We start from the raw sequence: 23,006 nt of genomic DNA on the forward strand, positions 1-23,006 counted from the left end.
GTTGCAGGGGTAGAGCTAGAGGTAGAAATGATGTAAATACAGTACTAATGCATTTCTCAAAAAAATAAAAAAAGAAAAGGTGAGGTACCTGATCTTGGACTTCCATCCTTCAGAATGGTGAGCTGAAGGGGCTTCTTAGGGGCTTCTTTCCCTTAAATTAAAATTAAGCAGTCTCCATGGTGTTTGAACCCAGGACCTCACATGTTAGCTGAGCTATACTCCAAGCCCAATATGGTATCTCTAAATGTGCTAGACCCAGCGGCAGGTGTTAGAGACTTAGCAGGATATAAAAGAAAGTTCTCTCTTTGTGAGTTGATGGCCTAGCCTGGAAGATGGGATTTAAAGGTGCTGTCACCATGGAATTTACCATCATATCTTACACAGCCTTGTGTACCAGTGCACTAGACAGAACTCCTTGTGTAAAACACATTTACAGACCAAATGATGAGGTTATGAGAAGCAGGAAGTGATTATGTCTCATTTCCTTTGACCCTACTGTGTGATTTGACTTCTGTGTGGAATCTGAAAATGCCAAACTCAGAGGCAGAGAGTACAACACGGTTATTAGGGCACAGGATGAGGTGGGGACAGGGCTGTAATGGGATAGAATGCTTCAGGTAGACAGAAGACTGAGTTCTGGAGGTCTACCATGCCCTATGGTGACTAGAGTTAATACTGGATTGTATACTTGAACATTTTCAAGAGACTAGGTTTTAGGTGTTTTTACTAAAAATTGGGAAAAACAGGTGAATAAATGTTAGCTGGCTTGATTTAATTATTCTATAATATATACATATATCAAGATATCAATTTATTTAGGCAAACATTGTAACTGTGAAAATTAAATCAGATGATGCATGCTTGTGTTTATAATACATACCATAGTTCAGTATGTGTTAAAAAGTCACCTTCCAATCGATAACACAACGTTATAAAGACAATGATGCTCATTTGTGTTTGTAAATTTCTGAGGCTTAGAGTTACCTCGTCAAAGTCAGCGATGATCTCATTCAGCAAGCGCAGGCATTCCACTCCTTGGTTGTTCATTTCAGTCTGAGAGTAAAAGTCTGCAAATCCTGGGATGGAGGCAAACATCACCCCAACAGCATCATAGGACTGAGAATACAGTTCCTGGGCAGAGAGGAAGGCAGAAGAAAAGATCATCAGAGGTCAGGTTCTGCAATGATGCTACTTGTGCGTAAGGACCTGGGCATCAGGCACAGGTATCCAATGAGAGGACAGAAAATGAGAGCATAGACACCATTATATCAACATGGTCTCAGTACCTTCAAGCTGCTATAACACAATATGTTAGCCTGGGTTGTTTATCAACCACAGATTTATTTCTCATGTTCTGGAGGCTGGGAAGCAACTGAAAAATTTAGTGTCTGGAGGTGGCCACTTCTGGTTCAAAGGTGGTGCTTTCTAGCTGCATCCACACATGGCAGAAGAGCAAGCCAACTCTTTGGGAACTCATAAATAAGGGCAGTAATCCCACTGTCATGTAGACTCTAAGTGTCTCCCAACAGTTTCATGTGTTAAAGGTTTGGTCCCTGGCTGGTAGATCTAGATCTGACCACTCTGAGAGGTGACTGGATCCTGAGGGTTCTGTCCTCGTGGCTGAGTCCCTTGATGGGTTTATAAAACAGTGGCATTATTGGGAGGAGGTGGGGAGTGGAAGGTGGGATGTAGTTGGAGGAAGTAGGTCACTAGGGGTATTCTGTGGAAAGATATACTTTAGAAATTTTGGAGGGACACAGAAGTTCCATCTGTTGCACCATAATCACAGATCATCAAAATGTACGTGGTCTTCAACCTGAGCCAGGCCCTCCCTTCTGAATACTCATGCCTTTGTCCCTGGTCAGTTCTTTTTCTGTTCTCAGTGACCAGTCCAGCCTCTCCTTAACCTAACCCTCTACACTGTTCTTCTCAGTACATGATGTTTCCTTCTTCCTCACCAAGAAAGCTGTTGATGGCTGGTAACTAATCCCCGTTCTGGTCCTCGTGCATATATCTATATTAATAATAATTTTCATTATTTTTTCTTCAACTCCAATAATGTGTTTTTCTCCTTTCTACTGAAAGTCAATGCTTCTACCTGAGCTCTTGACCTGCTTATAATTTCTTCAACAATGTAGACCCTTGGCAATCCATTCTTTATTCTAATTTCTTATTCCTGTCTCTCCTAGCTTACTTTCTACTACTGTGACAAAACATTGACCCAAAGCAATGTGGGGAGGAATTTATTTGGCTTATAGTTCACAGTCCATCAGAAAGGGAAGCCAAGGCAGGAACTCCAAGGAGGAAACCCAGAGGCAGGAGCCGTAGAGGATTGTTGCTTACTGGCCTGCTTCCTCTGGCTTGTGTTCAGCCTGCTTTTTAAAAATGTAATCCAGGACCACCTACCCAGGGGTGGCACCACTCACAGTGGGCTAACTGCCCCATCACTCAGCAATTAATAAAATTCCTCACAGACATGTCCACAGGCCAATTTGGTAGTGGAAATTCCCCAGTTGGAGTTCCTTCTTCCTAGGTGTGTCAAGTTGACATCCGAAGCCAGCCATGACATTGTCCTCTCTACGCCTCTCCCCAGCTTTTAAGAGTTTATTCTAAAAGAAAGAAAACAGCATACCCCCAATCCTGCAGATACCCGTGTCTATCAACCAGTCCCTCTTCATCCTACCTACCAACCTTGCCAAGCTAGTTTTCTTCTCTGTCTGTTCCCTTTCACTTCTCAAGCTGAAATGAAATACATGGAGAACAAGCCATCCAACATGGAAAACCAGCACATATATGCCACTTCCCCTCTCACTGGGCATCTCCATCTCTGCAGCTTGGCATGTCGGTCACTCAGGATTTTGTCTCTTGACTTTCCATGCTTTAGTGAAATAGTTCATTTTCCTGTGCTTGGCCCCCTCAAGGATTTCTTTTTTAAAAGCTTCCTCCCATTTTAAGTGTTTTGCGAATGACCCACTGGATGGTTTTGACATGCTTAGCCCACCTATCTCATTCATGCAGCTCTCCACCCCTCATTCGTGGCAGTTTCCAAGTTTCTATCTCCAGGTTAGTGCCTGGGCTTTCAGATTCTGTCGCTCAAGCTCGTCAATCACATTCCACCCACTTAGTGAATCTGCTCTCTAGGCAAGTCTGCCTCTAGTCCTTCATTCTCAACTACTGGAAGCACAGGCATTGCCGAATCATCAACGTTAGAGAGTCTCAGTGCTCTCTGGCTTTTCTTGGTCATGTCCATATCGCATAAATAACCAAGTCCTGTTGACTTTATTTTTGTCTCCTAAATGTTTCTAATACTCCTGCTATTTAAAAAAAAATCAGGTTCTTTCCAGATCCTTGCCTGACCACTAATAGGAATGCTTTCTATTGGTTGGCCTCCAGCCTTGTTCTATTCAAAGGCATTCATCATATACCATATTGACCTTGCATTTCCCATTCTTTTTCAAAAATATTTTTATTGAATTTTTGCAATTTTTATATAATATAGTTTGATGGTATTTAGATACCCTCCCCTATTCACACTCTCCTTTCTTCCCCCACCCAATTTAATGTACTGTACAATATGGCCTATAGATTTTCATTTGTGTCCCCAAATATCCTTCTATGTGGGTATGCATCCACTGGAGCCTGGTTAACCTACCAACAGTCCCATCCTTGAAACAGACTGTCTCTCCCACTCTGAGCAGTCATCAATTGCTAAAAGTTTCTTAGGTTGGATTGGGGTTTCTTACCCACTTCCCCATGTCTGTGTTGGAATTTTGTCTGGTTTGAGTTCGAGTGGGACTTGAGTGTACTGTGATCATTGTCCTGAGTTTATATGATCAGCTGACCAGCTGTAACTGACCTGGAAAACTATTTCCACTACCTCTGGCTCTTGCAGTCTTTCTACCCTCTCTTCCATAATTATTCCCAAGCCTCAGGGAGCAGAAGTTTGATCCAGGTGTCCTACTGAGGAATAAGCACTCTGCAGCCTCTTGTTTTCTGCACTTTGGCCAGTTGTGGATTTCTGTTTTAATCACCATCTGCTCCATAAGGAAACTTCTCTGGAAAGCATTCAGAGATGCATTAATCTAAGGGTATAATAATAAGTCAATGTAACACCATCACTATTAAGTAAAAAACTAGTATTAGGCTGTCTCCTATGTCCTGTGACCTGTCTAGCTTCAGGTTCTTAAACCTGATATCAATGTCAGTTATGGACTCTAACCTATGAAGTGGACCTTAAATCCAAGTAGAAAGTGGTTGGTTACTCCCATAATATTCCTGACACTATTGCATCAGCAGGTGTATCTTGAAAGGCCAGTTGTTTTAATTCACAGGATTCACAGCTGGGAAAGGATGATGAATATTTTTTCCTTTGGATGGAATGCAAAGCACCTTCCAACACTATGAAAGCTAGCCAGTAGAGAGGTCATCTCCCATTCTTAAGACCTTCCAAAGGCCACAGTTGCCCTCAGGAAAAAGCTCCAACAACATAGCATGGCATATATTCATGGCCTCAACCCTACCTACATTTCCAACCTCAGTGCCTACAATTCCCCAAATTAGACCTTTGGCTCCTAAAACACAAAGAGATTTCTCCTTTTTTTGGCACTGGGATTAAACTCAGACCTTGCATGTGTTAACAATTACTTTTCCACTGGGCTACATCACCAGTCCACGTTTCTACATCTACAGATGTTACGGGCACCCTCCCTTCAATTCTTCCACCCTATCCAACTGTCAGCCTTTGTGGTTCTTCTGTGGCCACTAGAGGGCACTTTGCCCATATAACGAGTAACTGAAGAGGCAGAAAAACAGTCACTAAGGTACAGTTCTGGACAAAGGACTGATGGGAGTAGTGTTTATACCTAACCCCTTCACTCATGGAGTCAGGTAACCTAGACACATGCTTTTACTCTATCTAATGGAGTCGAATCCCTTATCAGATTAAGCTCCAGTTGCCCACTGAGGCAGCTGGTCTACCTGATAACGTATCATTTATCAGTTTTCTTCTCCATCTTTGCATATTTCCTAGGACTACCTTCAGTGAAACGCCTGCCTTCTGAAATCCTGGTTTTAAAATTTGCCTTTGGAAGAAATCACAAACACTTCTATTTCACCACTTAATACATTTATTTTTACTACGCATTTCTTGATGAGAAATATCCTTCTAGCTTTGAGGTTAACCACCTTAACTAGGCAAATTCTTGTTTTCTGTCTTCACTATCCATGTAGAGAGTGTTTTGTATAAATTCTCAAGTCTCCTGAATGGTGTCAGGAGGCTGAGCTCAGTGCTGTAGAATCACCCCAAGCATCTCTGTAGCATACCCCTTGCCCCTGCATCCTTTTCCTGTATCCAACCATTCCTTTGTGTGCATCCCATGATGACAAACACCACATACCATTCATCTTAGTGCATTCAGTGCAGTTTGCATTTTTGGATATCTTTGATGCAATACATACCTTATATAGGGCCTGTTACAATGAAAACCCTCAAAGGTGAGTTAACAGCTTTGTGGCCTTTGTAGGAAACATTAAAGCTTAAAAACTGCTTTTCCATGAACTCAGGGTTTGAATAATCCAGTGAAGTTGCCTCACTTCACAGATAAGCAAAATGAGACAGGGGAGTTAAGGGTAACATAGCTACTAGTGGAAGACAAGGCCAGAGGGGTCCAGAGTGTTCTTACTTTCCACACCTGTGGGTGCTTCCTCTGTCATGCCCTAGGTCTGAGAAAGGTGGTGTCATTAATTTGTGATCAGTCTGGAGTTTGAAGTATTGATCAATCTAGTTTTCATCCAAAGGGGCACAGGCAGCTGGTGACTGGCTGGGCCCAGTGGAGTTGGGTTGGAGGAAGAAAGAAGGCAATCATAGTTGCAGAGCAGAGCAGCAGCAAACAGCTAAGATGGGGTCCTGCTCACCTTGGCCTTGAGCGGGTCTTGATAGAAGGAAGCCAGTTTTGCTTCATGGATCAGAGAATTGGCATAAATATAAAATTACAGAATCATGTTCTCTAAATGGCTGTGATTTGAGGGTGAGTGTCTCTATTACTCAATTACCTGTAGTATTGCTTTGGGAGCCTGCTACCACAAAGTGGCTTAAACAACAGAAATTTTGTTCTCACAATTATGGAGGCTGGAGGCCCGAGATCAAAGGCCTTCAGAGGCCTCTCTGCTCAGCCCACAGATGCCTGTGTTCCTGTGTCTACCTGTGCTCCTCACCTAGACTCCCATCTGCCCGTGAGACTCAATCATGTCTCCTTCTCTCCATATAGGTATACTGAGGTTCTTGGGGTTCATATTTCACACAGGAATTCTGATGAGGCATAATTCAGCTCATTATACATGTATTTCTATTTTCTTAAAAAATACAGAGAAGCCGGGGGTGGTGGCTCACGCCTTTAATCCCAGTACTTGGGAGGCAGAGGCAGGCGGATCTCTGTAAGTTCAAGGCCAGCCTGGTCTACATAGCGAGTTCCAGGACAGCTGGGGCTACAGGGAGAAACTGTCTCAAAAAGACCACCACCATCAACAACAACAAAAAATACAGAGAAAATAGAAAATATTACCCTCTGAAAGCTCTCCTATAAATGCCTAGTTCACTTCTATTTACTTCCTGCACTGAAATGCCTCCTCTATATAAAATGGCTACTTGCTGGTGCTTTTTCATTTAAAAAATGTTTTGTTTATTATTTTTATTTTATGTGTATGAATGTGTTGCCTGCATGTATTTAAGTGCACCCATGTTGTGCAATGCCCATGGAGATCAGAAGAGCTCCTGATCTTGGAACTATGGTTACAGACTAGCCACCGTGCAGGTGCTGGGAACTGAACCTGGGTCCTCTGCAAGAGTAGCCAGTGAGTTAATCACTGAGTTATCGCTCTAGTCCCTTACTGGTGTTTCTTCTTTTTCTTTTACAATTTTTTAGTGTATATTTTTATTGAACCTTTGTGCATTTCATACAAAACATCTTAATCATTTTTGTGCCCCCTTCCCCACCCACACTCCTGTATAGCCCTCCCAACTGGATTTCATGCATTCTGTCATATATGTAAAGGCCTATCAAGTCAAGTTAGTGTACCCAGACGTCCCTCAGTGCAAGTTCAAGTGCTGGGGGTCTAGTCAGCCTACCGAGAGTCTCTCCCTTAATGAAGATCAACTCTCCCTCACCCAGCAGTGATCAGCAGCCAGTAGATCTTTGGCTAAGGTTGGGGCCTGCTGTCCATTTCCCCAGTTCTATGCTGGGTTTTTGTTTGATTGAGTTTCCATGGGTCTTGTTCATGCTGACACCATTTCTATAAGTTCATATGATCAAGGTCCCAGGAGCATGTAAGATTCTGTTTCCTTATGGTTATGCACCTCCTCCCCTGGGTCTTACAATTTATCTTCCTCCTCTTCTGCAATGGACCCTGAACCTGAGTGGGTTAAGTGTAGTATGGGAGTCCTACCCGGGGAACCCATACTCTGTAGACTCTTATTCTCTACACTTTGACCATTTGTGGCCTCTTCAAGCTTTCTCATCTCACTGGTGCTTCTTAAATGTGTCTGCCCTCTTGAGTTCTAATGAATCTAACCCCTCCCCCACTCTTCTCTTTTTCTTTGGTTCTCAGAGTTGCCAACATTCAGAACGCTCTGATTCCCCTTTTCAGTGTTCTGTGTCTGTGTGGTATGCATGCATGATTGCAAATGTGTGTGCATTTGTATGTCTGTTTGCATGAATGTGGACATGTTTGTGTGAGTGAGCATGCACCTATGTGCACATACACACAGAGACCAGAGGCTGATGTTAAGAGCCTTTTTTTGATCTGATTGCTCTTCACTTTCTTCATTGAGGCAGAATTTCTCAAATAAGCACAGAGCTCAATAGTATGGCAGTCTAGCTAGTCAGCTTACTCCTGGGATCCCATGTCTCTTCCACACCCACCTGATATTTACATGGGTGCTGGGTGTCTGGGTTCTGGTCTTCAAAATTGTGTGGCAAATGCTTTACCCACCAAGCCATCTCCCCAGTCTCCTGCTTTGATTTCTTAAATAATAAAATAATACTATTAGCTATTTTCATTGAGCAGTTATATACCAGGCACATCACAAAACACTGCAAGAATCATCTTATTTAATGCCCACAAGAACCTTTGAGACAGATACAGTTATGGCCATGAATTTATCCACGGGAAGCTGAGGCATGTGGAGTTAAGAACTTTGCCCAAACTCCACAGTTGTTAAGAGGTAGAGCTGGAATCTGATTCAAGAGCCCGAGCTACTACAAATAGCAGTAATGATGATTTTGCAACAATGGCAATTCTAGCAATGATAAGGAAGAATAGATATCTTTGGAACTGGAAACTGATTTGGCTCTGAATGGATAGCTGATTTGTCGTTGGAGGGATCCATGATAGCAAAAGAAGTGAACTTGAAGAAATATGACCTGAGGTCAGGTCAGCTCCTGATTGTTGTATCTGTTGGAAGTTAGAGGGGTGGGGAAAGTGTGGCTGAGATTCACTTCTCTTCTTTGCTAACTGGTGGTGAGAGTGGCCAGAAGAGACCGATATCCATGAAGACAGTCCCACAAGCACAAACTCTGAGGTAATCATCGGTTGGACAAACATGAGGCCAAAATGGGAACTTGTGGGTCCTCTTCAGGAGTTGGAGCTGGACTCTATTTATCCACCTGCTTATAGGAACAGAACAAGGAGATTGGTATGTTTCCATCTTCATGAGGAACAGGAAAGAAGGGTTGTACTATGGGATTTTCTAGATGTGAGGAGAAATTGTGTTCATCTTGGGCACAAACAAGACCCTGAGGGGATAGCACAGCCTTGGGTCCTCATGAGCCTCTAGCATGGTGGCCGTCACTACTGACTCATGACCCAATCACTGTGATTTTTCTTACTCATATCCTCTCCAATCAGATGATCTAATACTTCCGCAGCACGTAGAAGATATAGGGAGGTCTTTCCCTGGGAGGTCAAGGCAGGACTATGGGAGGAGGAGAGATGATCCTCGAGGTCTGGTTACATGACTTTGGGTAGCAAGGTGGGTCCTCCAAACTTCACCTCCTCAGCGGTGGAAGCAGAGGGCTGCCTCTTGCTCTGCATTTGCCTCGGGTCACATTGAAATGCTCTGCTGCAGCCGACCACTTATTTTTCCCCATCACAGCTGGCTGTGGGTTTGCCATTGGTCTCAGGACTGCCTGTACCCTTGTCCCTTTGGTAGAGGCAGTTTTTCACAACTGCTGAATAGCATGTTTTAAATGTGAGATGCCTATAACAGGCTCATGTATTGGATAGTTGGTTGCCAGCTGATGGAAAGTGGCTGGGTCCTGAAGGCCCTGACCTAATCAGTAGATTAATACTTTGATAGATTTGCAATACAAAAGTAGGAGGCGTGGCTTAGTTGGAGGAACTGGGTCGCTGGAATGTGTCCTGAAGACGTAAATCTTGTCCTCTACTCCCCAACTTTTTGCTGTTTCCTGGCATGGTGAGGTGCGGTGAACATCTCTGCTCTACTACACTCTTCTGCTGAGATACTCTGCCTCACTACAGGCCCAAAACAATGCAGGCAGTTGGCATAAAGTGAAACCTCTGGAACCAGGAGCCAAAACAAACCTTTCCTTCCTTAGAATGCGTTCCCATTGATTTCACCATGGCAGAACTGGAGAAACACACTGACTTGGCAGTCTTTCCCATCTCTGCCTCATCCCCATTGCTTCGGTTAGGAACATAGAGAGTGCCACATTCCAGTCTAGATAATTCAAGTCCATTTACAAAGGGCTTGATTGAGAAGGGAAAGGGGAGAAGTGGGAAACCCTAAAAAATCCTCCAGGAACCCAGTGCTAGTGCAGAGAGTGCCACATTCCAGTCAAGATAATTCAAGTCCATTTACAAAGGGCTTGATTGAGAAGGGAAGGGGAGAAGTGGGAAACCCTAAAAAATCCTCCAGGAACCCAGTGCTAGTGGCAAGAAAGGTATCATCCCTTCAGGATGGAATCCCTTTAGAAGGGATGAGAATAGTCCAAAGTTGACATTACATTTGAGCCAACGCAGCAGTGGTCTTGAAAGGAATCTTGTGGAAGGACACAGGCAGCCACAGTGAATCCAAAGGAATAAATATCTCATACTCACTGTCTTTCCTCTCCCTCCTATCTCCTACTTAGCACCTTCAACTGGGTTATTAATGTGACCAGTACAGCTCATCCCTAACCTTACAGATTGGAGAAGAGGATGATGGGACTTGGAGAGTCCTATGGCAGAACTCCATCTCACCTACCCACACCTTTCGAGATGGTTTCTTTATTCAACTCACTCTAATTAACCACTTTGAGTGTGCCATCTGTTCTTGCTATTTTGGGATTAAGCAAGATAAAAATATGTTGTAAACTGGGGAAGGATTGATGAATATAGGAAAGTTAGTTTTATTGTCATCTTGTTCTGTGGGAAGTACAGGCTTGGATTTTGTGGAGGATTCTGAACATTTACAGGCAAACTTTCTTCCATTTCACATGCTGATTTGAAGAGTTTTCTGTCCTCTTTTCTCAGGGAACTGTGGCCTGATCCTTTACCCACCCAGGCCTGTATGATTTTACGTTCTGTGCATCTTATACCAAGTAAAGCCAGGGAGAAAGAATGTTTGAGACTGGTTAACCGTATACCCTTTCATGTCACTCAGGTCTCTGTTCAAAGCCACCTCAGAGAGATTTCCATGACCTTGCTAGGGTCTGAAAGTGTACTCTAAATTCTTATGTTGAAGCTTATACCCCAATGTGATCCTGTCAGAGATGGGAGTCCATAGGTGATGAGGCCATGAAGGGGTCATGGGTGGGTCCAAGACCCTTGTAAAAGGCCTTGATGGAGTGTCCCTCCTCTTCTGCTCTTTGTTATGTATGATACAGCATTACAAGCGTGATCTTATATGCAGAGAATGGATCTCACCAGTTACAAAGCCTGCCGGTGCTTTGATTTGGGGTTTCTCAGCCTCTGAACTGGGTAGAAATAATTGCTTGTTCTTTATAATTGACCAACCCAGGTGTTTTATTATAACAAAAATAAAGGGACTAAGACACCAGTGAAGGTGCCATTTCTATTTCACTATTTATCTTTTCCTGCCCTCATGGAATTGAACAGTACTGATACTGCTAAATTTTCATCTTCTTTATTGTCTTTCTTCTCAAGACCATAAATGCTTCCTAACATCAAGACCTTTCTGACTTTGTCTATTGTTTAACGAATATCTAGAACAACACCTAACACAGAGCTGGCCCTCAGCAACTTCATGTTGAATGAATGGGTAAATACATGAATAAGAGGTGGGGTTATGATCGAGAAGATATAGAAAAAAAGGGTAGCTCACATTCATCAAAATTATAGCAGCTAACAACCATCATGACCCTACAATGTGCCAAGCACCATGTTAGTGTCTTATGTATAATAATCAGTGTGTATGTCATCAGAAGTTGGTGAAGCTGGGAGGCATTATGATGGTCCCTCTGTAGAGGGGAAAGTGGGGTCCAGGGAGGTTCATCACATGTTCATCATCACAGAAATGGCAAGAAGTGGAACCAACACTGCTCAAATGGCTCTTTGGACACATCTGTGGCCTTTCTATACTGAAGATCCTGGCACTTGCTGGCACAGGTATAGTTTACCCAATGAGGCCTTTACACCAGCTCAACAAGGTCAGTGTTATTTCCCTTACTAAGCAGATAGAGAAATGGGGCGTTATGTTGAGTAACAGCCAGTTTTCATCGAGGTGGGCTCTCCGGCATGAAGGACAGTTGTCCTGGTTAGTGCATTGCCACAGCCTTTAAGGGAAGTATGAAGAACTGTGGCTTTCCCAGGACTCAGTACTTGGTTGTTTGGCCGTAGTGACCTATCTAGGCTTGGGACCTAAGCTGGCTTTATATGCAAGAAAACTGCTAGGAGTAATACCAGAAACTGCAAGAACCTTTGTGCATGTGGCCCAGTGAAGAGCCTTAGATAGGATGCTTGCAAGGCAAGGCCCTGCCCATCACCCTGCATATGGATGGCTTGAGTCATCATTTGTTGCTGTTTCCCTTCTTTGCATTGACTCACAGGGGGAAGAAAAAACATTTTGGTTTAAGTGGTGCATATGCCTGGATTTGACCTTGAGTTAGCTTTATGACCTTGAACAAATTCTTTCCCTTTGCTGAACCTTGAATTCTCTCTCTCTTTCTCTCTCTCTCTCTCCCTCTCTGTCTCTCTCTCTTTCTTCCTCCCCTTTGCCATTCTTCCTACCCTCCCTCCACCCCTCCATCTTGAGACAGGATCTCCCTGTAGCCCCAAGTGGCCTAGAACTTACTATGTAGAACAGGCTGGCCTAGATCTCACAGAGATCCACCTGCCTCCGCTTCCTGAGTTTTGGGATTAAGGGAGTGCACCACCATACCCAGTCCGGGTCTTGGATTCTTTCTTTATCTATGAAGGGATAATAATTCTTACCTTTCAATTGTACTCAGATAAAACATGAGAGGGATACTTGCTCAGAGTTCATTAAGACTTCTCCTTTGTATTTCTGATATTCTGCTCTGGCCTCTGATGTTTGTAAAACACCAAGGGCCTTGGGTCTTGCTGCTCCTTAGCAAATACCTTGCAACACTGAATTTCTGTACTTTTGACCATATGGGTCTGTCTGAGACATTCTACGTGCCCTACTTCCTTGCCTGATTAGCACCTGGAACCCTACAGTGTGATACAGTTAGAACTTTACACATGAAGAAACAGTTTCAGAGAGCTTAACTAACTTGCTTCAAATTGCATAGCTAGTAAATGACAGAGATGTGGATTAACAGTTTGGACTTTCCCCACTGGATCACGTGGCATTCTATAAGAGGGGTTAAAATTTGAGAAAAGAAAGAGTCTGGTATCCTTGATGGCTCTGAGCATGTTTCCAGCTACCGTGGTCTTCAACACACACACACACACACACACACACACACACACACACACACACAAACACATACACACATGAGTATACATGTGAGAAGTTTTCTGACTTCCCCAGTGACCCAGTGAGAGGCCCTGCTCCTCTTTGCCCAGGTCTATGGAATTGTCACCTGCATTGTGAGACCCATGTTGATCACACAATTCATTTGGAGTCTTCATGCACCAGGTGACTCCTCTAGGCCATGTGATGGTCAACCACGAGTGTGGGAAGGTTGCTTGGCCAGGCAGGAGGTGATGCCACTGGTATGGCCTGTGAACTTCAAAGATGCCCCAATCATACTCAGAGGTTTGTATCCAAGTGCAGATGATCAGCCAAAGGAGAAGCTAAAAATATTTTTTCCTCTTAGAGTAAGTATGAAATTGAGAGTTTGTAATGGGCCCTGTCCTGCCATGCCTTCTTTGTGAATTATACTCTATACTCTCTCTCTTTCTCTCTCTCTTTCTCCCTCTCTCTCCCCCCTCTCTCTCCGTTTTTCTCTTTGTCATTCTCATGTGTGTGTATGCACACGTGTATGATTGTGCACACACACAGACACACAGACACACACACATTCACATACATCACACTGTAATCTTGCCCTATCTAAAATGTAAGAGGAAGGAGTGTCACAGAAGCTAGGACTGAATTTGAGGTGTAGTTATGTTCAGAGAATGTGAGGCTTGTGGTGAATCTCTTGGGGCCACAGTTTCTTCTCCAATAATGTGGGCTGGTAGAACTCTCAGAGTGAATGGGATAAAAGCTAGTTTTCAGTTGCCTATCTCAGTATCTGGCATGCTGGTATTCAATAAATGGTACTTCACGATAATGCAATAATTTTTCTAAGGCAATAGGAACATGCTTAGTGGTTAACTGTCACTGAGTGTGAACTATATAAACATTTATGAAGCCTCAAATAATTCTTATAGCACAGGTCTTATACATATATGCAAGGCCAAAGTTATCATACGTGTTGTTCAGTCTCTGGCTGAAGACATGAAGTCGTACACATCTCCAGTTGATTTTTTTCCTTTGGGGAAGACATCAGTCTGTCTTTGCTCTTCCCCAGGTACCTCACTGTCTTGGTGCTATGATTACAAGCAGCTTTTCTTCACTGTCTCGGGTTTCCCTGTGGAGGCTCTTGCGTTTCCTCCTTTCCATCTGGTGGTTTCAACTGATGCACATCCACATTCTCTCTGCCCTAGCACCTGTCAACTCCTGCAACAAAGCCTGACCTCACAGACCGTCAGGAAAACCAGGTCCAAGCTCAGTTCCAAAAAACCCATCTGTTGAGAAGAATGGGTGGTTTTGACTTTCATCTTATGTCTCCTCCAGGACCCAAGTGCTCCAGTAGTTCATATTTAAGTTGTGGAATCCCTCGGCTTCTCTTCCACTCATTTTTCTTTAGCAACTTGCATGGGAAATGGACCCCACAGGTCTCTCCCAGCTATGCTACCTAAGGACACAAGGCGAGGAACACAAACTTGAACTTGTTTGGGAGGTCTTAGAGGTACCATGAATGGCAGGGTTACATGGGCCAACTGGAGATTCCATTCTGTGCTCAAAGACATCATATCCAAAAATTAAAACAAATCAATGAACCAATCAACCAGTGGTCTCTGTCGCAGACAATTGGCTTAGGTTTATCTAAGGGCTAGCTTGATATAACCTTGTTCTAAGGGTTTTCAGTCCCTACAGAGCTCTGATTGTAAATCTAGTCTTGGAAAGGTTGTTTTAGCCTATCCTATAAGACAATTCTTGTTGCCTTTTTAGCATTTCTCAGAAGGGCCAGCTGGTTCTTCTGGCACGTTTTAGCAAGGAGTGAAGGACCAGGTGTGAGGATAAGTGATGATCAAGGCAGGAATGCTCCTTGTTCTTGTGGAGCTTACTGTCTTGTGAGAATGAATTAGCCTAAGGATTCCAGGCTTGTGAGGCTCCCTCCTAAGGCACAGTCCAGTGTTGACCCCTGTGCATCTGTCCATGATACTAGGTGTAGAGCCCCATAGAGCAAAGCCAAACCTTCTCACACCCTCCAACATTTGAAGGTGCCATTCAGTCCTTTCCTGAGGAACTTTCCCTTGGAGGCTACAGGGTTGCACAGTTGCTTCTGGGCTTTTACTTCTCATCTCTTACATAAGCTCCATTACTGAGTCCTTCAGTTCCACTTCCCACAGATGGAACTCATCTCCTCTCTGTCTCCGCCATTTCCCACGCCTCCCATGGGGCTCTTATCTGAGTTATTTTTGGATCTTTGATCTAGTTTCCGATCTTATGGCCTATAGTTCTGTGTTTTAACCCATGCATCTAATTAATTAGGTTATGCTTAAAATTTTCCCAAGCCACACTGTCCACCTAAAAGTGTTCCAAAGCCTTACTATAGCCCACAAAAGCCTGGTAGATAAGCCCTGGCCAGGTTTCTGTCCACATCACTCAGTACTATACTTTTATCTTTGTAGTGACTGAATGGTGTTCTCATCAAATTCATGTTGATTTGGAACATCAGATTGTATTTGGAAGTGGTATCTTTATAGACATAGTGAACTAAAAATGAGATCATACTGGTATAAGGTGAACCCTAGTTTGAATGGATAGTGTCATAAAAAAGGCCACATGAGGATTCAGGCACAGATTGGTGACACCTAGAAAGATTGGTGTCACCAGAAGCTGGAAGAGCGTACAGAGTGGGCACAAGCCTCTGAGTACCTTGATTTTACAATTCACAGTCTCCTGCTCTGGGTGGCCCTTAAGGCATGATGCAATAAGAAAGAACAGTTTGTGAGCATCTATTACATGTGAGGCATTGTGCTAAGAATATAGATGCCCTTACACACATATATATGCATGTCACATGTACACACATATATTTGCGTAAACATACATATACACATATAATCATTACTTTAAAATATACGTCGTACACAATTGACCATCTTTGCCACTTAGTTACAATTTAATGGTATTAAGTACATTCACACTTCTGAGAAACTATCATTACTACCCTAGAACTCATTTCATTGTGCGAATCTGAGTATCTGTGATACAGTTAACTACCCATTCCACCCTCCCTCCAGCCTTTGCCAATCATAATTCTATCTATGGATCTGACAAGTCCAATGCCACATGTAAATGGAATTATACACAGTATCTGTACTTTTGGCAACTGGTTTATTTCACTTAGCATAAATTTTGTTCATGTTGTAACATGTGCCAGAATGCCCTTTCTTATAGATGAATAACATTTCACTGATGTATATATGACACCTCTTCATTCATGTATCCACATATGGATGTATCCACCTTTTGGTTATTGTAAATAAGGATCCTAAGTGCATGAAATGAACGTCTCTTTGAGGCCTTTCTTTCAAGTCTTTTGGGGAAATACTTAGAAGTGGACTTTTTGGAGATCTCTCTATTGTTGTTCCAATGGAGTATCTATCTATCTATCTATCTATCTATCTATCTATCTATCTATCTATCAACTATTTTTATTTTTAAGTAAACTATTTTTATTTTATATGTATGAGTGTTTTGCCTGAAGGTAAGTACACCTGTGTTGTACAATGCCCATAGATGCCAGAAGAGTGTGTTAGATCCCCCAGAACTGGAATTATGACAGTTGTTAACCACCACATGGGTGCTGGGAACTGAATCTGGCAGAGTAGCCAGTGCTGCTGACCACTAAGCCATCTCTCCAGCCTCAACATATATACAAAAATACATGCATACACATATATGAATTTGAAATTCAAATTAATGGGGATTTTTATCTCCATGTAATTGATGAATTATTAGAGGCCAGGGGAAGCCATGTGTAAATTTTGTAGAACTGACAGGCTGGACTGCCAGGTACTATGTGGTAGGTATGGTCTTCGTTCTTACCTTTTCAGGAGGATAACTGGATTTTCCCAGAGCTTGCAATTGATGTGATGAGCTGAACACCACCCCCTCTATGGGCCCGGGCTCACCTCATTGTCTCGGTCCTTCTCCAGGAAATGACGGGCCACGTGGCTGGGCAAGATATTGCGCAGCATGTTTTCATTGTGTTCTCTAAGTTCCTTCATCTCATTGATCTCCTCTTTGGCCTGTACTCGCCACAGGAAGTCCAGGCGGGCTGTGTACTCCAGCTGCAGTTCACAAGAGACAAAGCGAAGTGGCAGGTGAACCTCTGGGGCCCAGAAATAGGTGTATACCTCTGGAAGGTGGTGGGGAAATTTCCTCTGGGACTCTACACAAGTGGAGGCATATACCTGAAGCCAGGTGATCAGCCAGCGTATGATTAGAGCTTGCAGGCCTACACACCTGCCCTTTGGGAACTATTTGCACCCATGCTTGTGTTCTCCAGTGTAGGAGTACCTGACGGCCTGTGCTCTCTACTGGACTGTAGGTGGTATGTACTCCTCATGCTTTTCATCTGTGTGATATATTCTTACTCTCATAGACCGAATGTGTATCATGCCTCCAGTAGTTCATATCTTGAACCTTAACTCTTGATGCCATGCATTTGGTAATGGGAACTTTGAAAGTTAATTAGGGTTCAAGGAGACCTTGAGAGCAGAATCCTTGTGATGAGATTCCTGCTCTCCCTTGAAGAAACACCAATGAACAAATGACCTTGCTTTTCCTCTCTCCATGTGTCACTGGATAAAAGCCAGGTGAGACATAGCAAGGTAGTTCTCTGAAAGCCAGAATGTGATCCTTCATCAGCTACCAGCCCTGTTGTATCTCAATAGTAAGCTTTCCAGCCCCCAGAACTGTGAATAAATAAATTTCTGCATGTGAGCCACTCTGACTAAGGCGTTTTGTGAAGGCAGCCTCAGCCTATGACATTTACCATGAGGACTATGTCTGACATATGACAGATACTTGACAGTATTTGTTACCACAACAAATAAGAATAATAAAAATGAATAACACTTAGATGTTAGTTACTGTGTGCCAGGTGTTGTTTTAGGCCAATCCTTTAATCAAGCAGCAGCTCAAACTGGAAGCCATCACTTTCAATCTTTTTCTCACAGGTGAGGAAATCAAAGCAAACATGCTTAAATCACTCGATTAAGGTGATCACACAAACTTAAGGATGAAGCCAGGATCTGAGCTTAATTTCCCAACTTGAAAGTCTGAACTCTTGACCACCAGGCAATAAGGAAAAACGAACGGAGGAATATTACAGAAATACTGGGTTTTATGTCAGACAGATATACCTTAGAGCTTTTGGCTATAAACAGACATTGTCACATGGGACTAGCAGTGACTTCATCTCAGTTTCCTCCTCTGAATTTGTGATGAACACAACTGACCACATCGGGTAGAACAAACGTAGTTAGGGGACCACGCTCAACACATAGAACTGCTCTCTTCCTGTGTGGCTTGCTCCTCCTAGCTTCCCTCGTTTTGGAGGTAGGCAGCTTCCTTTCCAGGGCTCCTCACAAAGCATCTTTGTCACAGACTTATCATTATTTCAAAGTCGTTAACAAGCCACACAAACAACATGCTGCACCATTGAACACATGGTAGCATGTTCTGAATTCAAAGGCTAAAAACATTCGGTGAGTTTCTTCGTCTTATTTTCAAGTCTCAGTGGAGAGCAAAAATATGAACAGACACAGGCACAAGGTTATTCATTCATCAGCGTTTGTAACAGCAAAAGCTGGGAAGAATCCAAGTGTTCATTTTGTTGTCTGAACAAACTATAGAAATATACACAATGGAACATCATGCAGCTATGAAAAGAAATGAAGATTTCTCTATGCTTTGATGGGTAGTCTCCAAGGGAAAGAACATAGATACTGTTACTTCATATATCACCTACTGAAGAGTGTATACACACACACACACACACACACACACACACACACACATACACACACACCTTTACTTACACAAGTCCTAATTTATTTGTTAAAACTAGATAATGTACCATAAACAGTGATTATGTAGGAGATGAAGAAAGAAAGGATTAGAGAATTGGATGGAGTATTAGAAATAGCATCTAAAGTTCTTTAATTTGATCTTTTTTGTGTGCATAAACCTTACTTTGGAATCGTGGAAATGTTTTACTTAATTACAAAATTAAATAGGTTGAAAATTTTTCTTTAACAACAGAGAAATAGGCAAATGAAATTCCTTGTCTGTCTACCCAGAGAGGAAATATATCAAATGCCTTTTGAAACAATAGTTAATTTATTTTCTTTAAAATTATTAACTCATACTAGTTGTGTAGATGGATTTCCTTTGGTACGACATGGTTATTGCAAATAGCTTGAACATTATTATTTTTAAGCATTTTATTTATTGTTTTCATTTTGTGTATGAGTATAACGCCTGAATGTAGGTAGGTGCACCCGTGTCATGCACTGCCCTCAGAGGTCAGAAGAGGATGTTGGATCCCCTGGAACTGGAGTTACAGATGGTTGTTAGTTGCCATTTGGGTGCTGGGAATCAAACCTAGGTCCTCTGCAAGAGCAGTCAGTGCCATCTCTCCAGCCCCTTAAACATTATTTTTATCCTTAGGATATCTGATGACACATTCCTAAGAGGGAAACACCCTAAGGATAAACAGAAACTTTAAGGGCTTGTTAAAGCTGCATCTAATGCCTGGAAAGTACTTGGAAAGAACGTTGAAGCTGTTTCCAGTATGGCTCAGTGCGTGGAAAAGTGCTTGCCATGCAAGTGTTAGGACCTGAGTTTGAATCCCCAGGACCTGTATAAAACCTGGATGTGCTGCCTGAGCATCTGTAATTCCAGCATCCATACAGGGATGCTCACAGGCTGGGGATCCTGGCACATGCAGCTGCAGCAGCAGAACACCCAAGAGAGACCCTGTCTCAAACAGGGTGGAAGGCAAGGACCAACATTCAAAGCTGTCCTCTGGCCTCCACATGTGTTTGCACTACTGTATTCACACACATGAATGTACACACGCACACACACACACACACACACAGAAATCTGCTTATGATAATCATATTGTAGATATATATTAATTATTACAACTAATTTTATTATTACTATTCTTATTAATCTTAGACTATTATATGTGAATTGTATGATGAAGCAAATGAGAAAGCACAATATTGTCACTGAAAACAGGGATTTTGGGGGAGGAAAAAAGGATCTATGGGCACAAGAGTTAGGAGGCTATAAGAACCAGTGGTGAGGATGGGTGGTGGCACACACCTCTCATCCCAGCACTTGGGAGATGGGGGCAGGAGGGCCAGGAGTTCAAGGCCATCTTCTGCTACATACTGAGTTGGAGACCAACTTGGGCTACATGAAATGCTGTCGTAAAAAGCCTGTGGTTCTGAACAAGAAACAGAAGCATTGCTGTGAAGTCGGGGTATGTGTTTCCAGCTCCACTCTCTGAAATAGAAGCCAGGGAACAATGAAAATCTGATCTCAATGTGTACTTCCAATTTGTAGGTTGCAGCTTCCAAACATGAGTTCCTATAAAAAAATCTCTACTCTTGTTAGAAATCTATGAAGTTTAGGACAGAAAATTCATAACCCTAATGCATATTTTTATATCATAAACAAGCCTATCAGAAACTAATGGGATATGTCAAAAGGACTTAAAACACAGCTTGAACAGGCTTGCAGTTGTCAAAGATGTGACAAATTGAGATTTCATAAGAATAGCAATTACAATGAATAGACATGGGAAACAAATTAAAATGCATAAGTTCATAGTGATACTCAAGAAACCAAATCCCATCTATTACCTTGGAATAATGCTGAGGAAAGAGACATGTTGGCGAACTTACAGGGACCTTAAAGAGTTCCACATTTGTCTTTGCTTTATGAGTTACACCTGTAGGTGACATACGGTTGGGGAGGGTACGGTTTCCTTTTACGTGTATTCCAGCTGACAAATTGTGTGCATCTGATAAGATTAGGTTGCCACTATAAAACTAATGAATGTAGGTTATTATGAATAGCTGCTAACATAAAACAGAGATGAAGAAACATTATGTACCTCATAACTGTAACTCATAAAGAGACCAATTATATATTTTTGTAGTAAAAACCGAAACTGGCTTTTACTGAGTGTGTGCACAGAACAATCAATAAAGAAATCAAAGAACAAAGGTGTGTTCCGTAACCTTGGAAGGTACAGTTAGCACACTAGACAGAGTGACATTGCCAAAGTCAGATGGCTCTCAGGAACTATTTCAAGATAAAAGGAGATGGAAGGTGATTCTAATGATTTATAAAAGATTTATGGCAATACACAGACTATATTTGGTTCTAAATTTGAATAAGCAAACTTCAAAAGTTCAATTTTAATTAATAAATACCTGCCTGGCAGTTAGTGGATGGCTGGTTTTTTTTAGAGGTGTGTTAATGGCATTGTGGTAAAAGTGCCTTCTTTTTAGAGACATATTTAAATACAAATGAAATTGGAGGATGCATGGAACTTGCTTCAGAATAATTAGAGGGGAGGGATGGTGATCAACAAGATAGAGATACAGATAAAGAAAGGCTGGAAATGAATTGGGGGTCTTTATGAGTTTATTACACTATTTTATTTAATTCTCTGTGTATTTGATGTTTTCTATACAAGAAACAAAAGAAAATCTATGTGTGGAGGAGCAGGTTGTAAAAAGCAATGTTGGTCCTGATCATTCCTCCAAGTCTCTTTGTGGTCTGGGGGAAGTCATTCAACTTGTAAGATTTCCCTCTAACAGCTAGGATAGCTGTCCTGATATGTCTACTTTAAGAGACATGAACTAGCATATGGATCTATAATATAGTTCAATTGGCATGATGTATGCAAGGCACATTGACACATATAAAATGTAGATTTATAAGGCATCCCTATCATTTAAGGCATCGCTGGATGAGGTCAGATCAAACATATGCTTTGAATTTTTTTTCTCTTCCATATTCAAGAACATCAGGTTTTGACTTATCAAAAGAACAATATATTCTTATCCCTATTTCTAAACAAAACTTTTTATCCCTTTTAAAATTGCATACAGAATAAAAATGCTGAAATACAGAATAATTGCTTCCACCTCTCCTGTTAAGTTTTTATTTGATTGAATTCAATTCAGAAACATGAACAGGGGCATCTGGAAGTTTAGACCTAAGCAAATATTTTCTAGTTATTAGACATGAACAGCTTGTTTTTCAGTCTTTAAATGGTGAGCGCTGCATCTAAGGCGGTCCGAAAGAGGCACACTGGTTGTCGAATAACCAAGCCTTTTGGCAGAACAGTCATATGAAGGCAGGGGCCCAGGTGCTAACACTCACAGGGTTTGAGTTACCTTTCTGTTGCTGTGATAAACCACCAGGACCACAGCAACTTTATTGGGCTTTCAGTTCCAGAGGGATAAGAATCCATTACGGTGGGGAAGGCGTGGTGGGAGGCAGCTGGACCAGAAGGCTGTGTAACATCTTCATGAAGGCAGAGGAAGCAGAGTGAAACCATGGAACCTCCTGAATGTCTGCAAACAGCACCACCAACTGACCAAGTGCTCAAATACTTAGAGCCTACGTTTTAATTCAAACCACTACAACAGGCTAATAATCCTCGTTAGTTTACTGAAGATGTTATTGCACCTAGTGCATGCTGGATGCCAGAAGTGAATGAAACACTCTCTGCTTTTAGTTACCCAAAGCTAAGCGGTGGCGGGAGGGTATTAAAAGGAAAGAGCCCAGTTCAATATAGCATGGTTCGTGCAAACATGGGACAGAAAGCAAAGTACATGCAAGACATGGGCGGGGTGTTTTAAAGATAAAGATTTGTTAACATTTGTGCAAAAGTATCAATTGAAGTAGAGTGTACTCTCCTGATCTTCATCCAACCATAGGAAGTGGGCTCTATGGAAGGATTACCAAGATGCTCCTTGTCCCTGTCCTTCATGCCAGGCTTGTGACATGACAGCTGACACCGATGGATCCTTGTCTTGGGTCAGGAGCTGTTCTAAGCTCTTCACATGTATTAACAGCATTTAATGATGTGACAATTTAACCAGGTGCTCACTTTGTTATCTGTATTTCACAGGTGAGGTAGTGGGCGTGGTAAGGAGTAGGGTATTGCCTAAGGTCTCACAGACAGAGGCTGACTTTGAGGCCA

At 42.3% G+C, this 23,006-nt stretch overlaps 1 protein-coding gene across 3 annotated transcripts in view; it reads right to left on the reverse strand.

Moving 5' to 3' along the window:
- The window catches only part of Adcy8 (adenylate cyclase 8), a 289,342-nt gene that overhangs the window by 12,736 nt on the left and 253,600 nt on the right, over positions 1–23,006 (reverse strand). For all 3 annotated transcript variants that reach the window (XM_008845490.2, XM_029569544.1, XM_008845491.1), the window contains 2 exons: positions 16,894–17,052; positions 985–1,131 (listed from right to left, as the gene is read on the reverse strand). In XM_008845490.2, the coding sequence (XP_008843712.1) occupies positions 985–1,131; positions 16,894–17,052 (306 nt within the window). The remainder of the gene's footprint in view (positions 1–984; positions 1,132–16,893; positions 17,053–23,006) is intronic.

Source organism: Nannospalax galili, unplaced genomic scaffold, assembly GCF_000622305.1.
Source record: "Nannospalax galili isolate Female #2095 unplaced genomic scaffold, S.galili_v1.0 scaffold380, whole genome shotgun sequence".
In the NCBI taxonomy this organism is placed as follows: Eukaryota; Metazoa; Chordata; class Mammalia; order Rodentia; family Spalacidae; genus Nannospalax; species Nannospalax galili.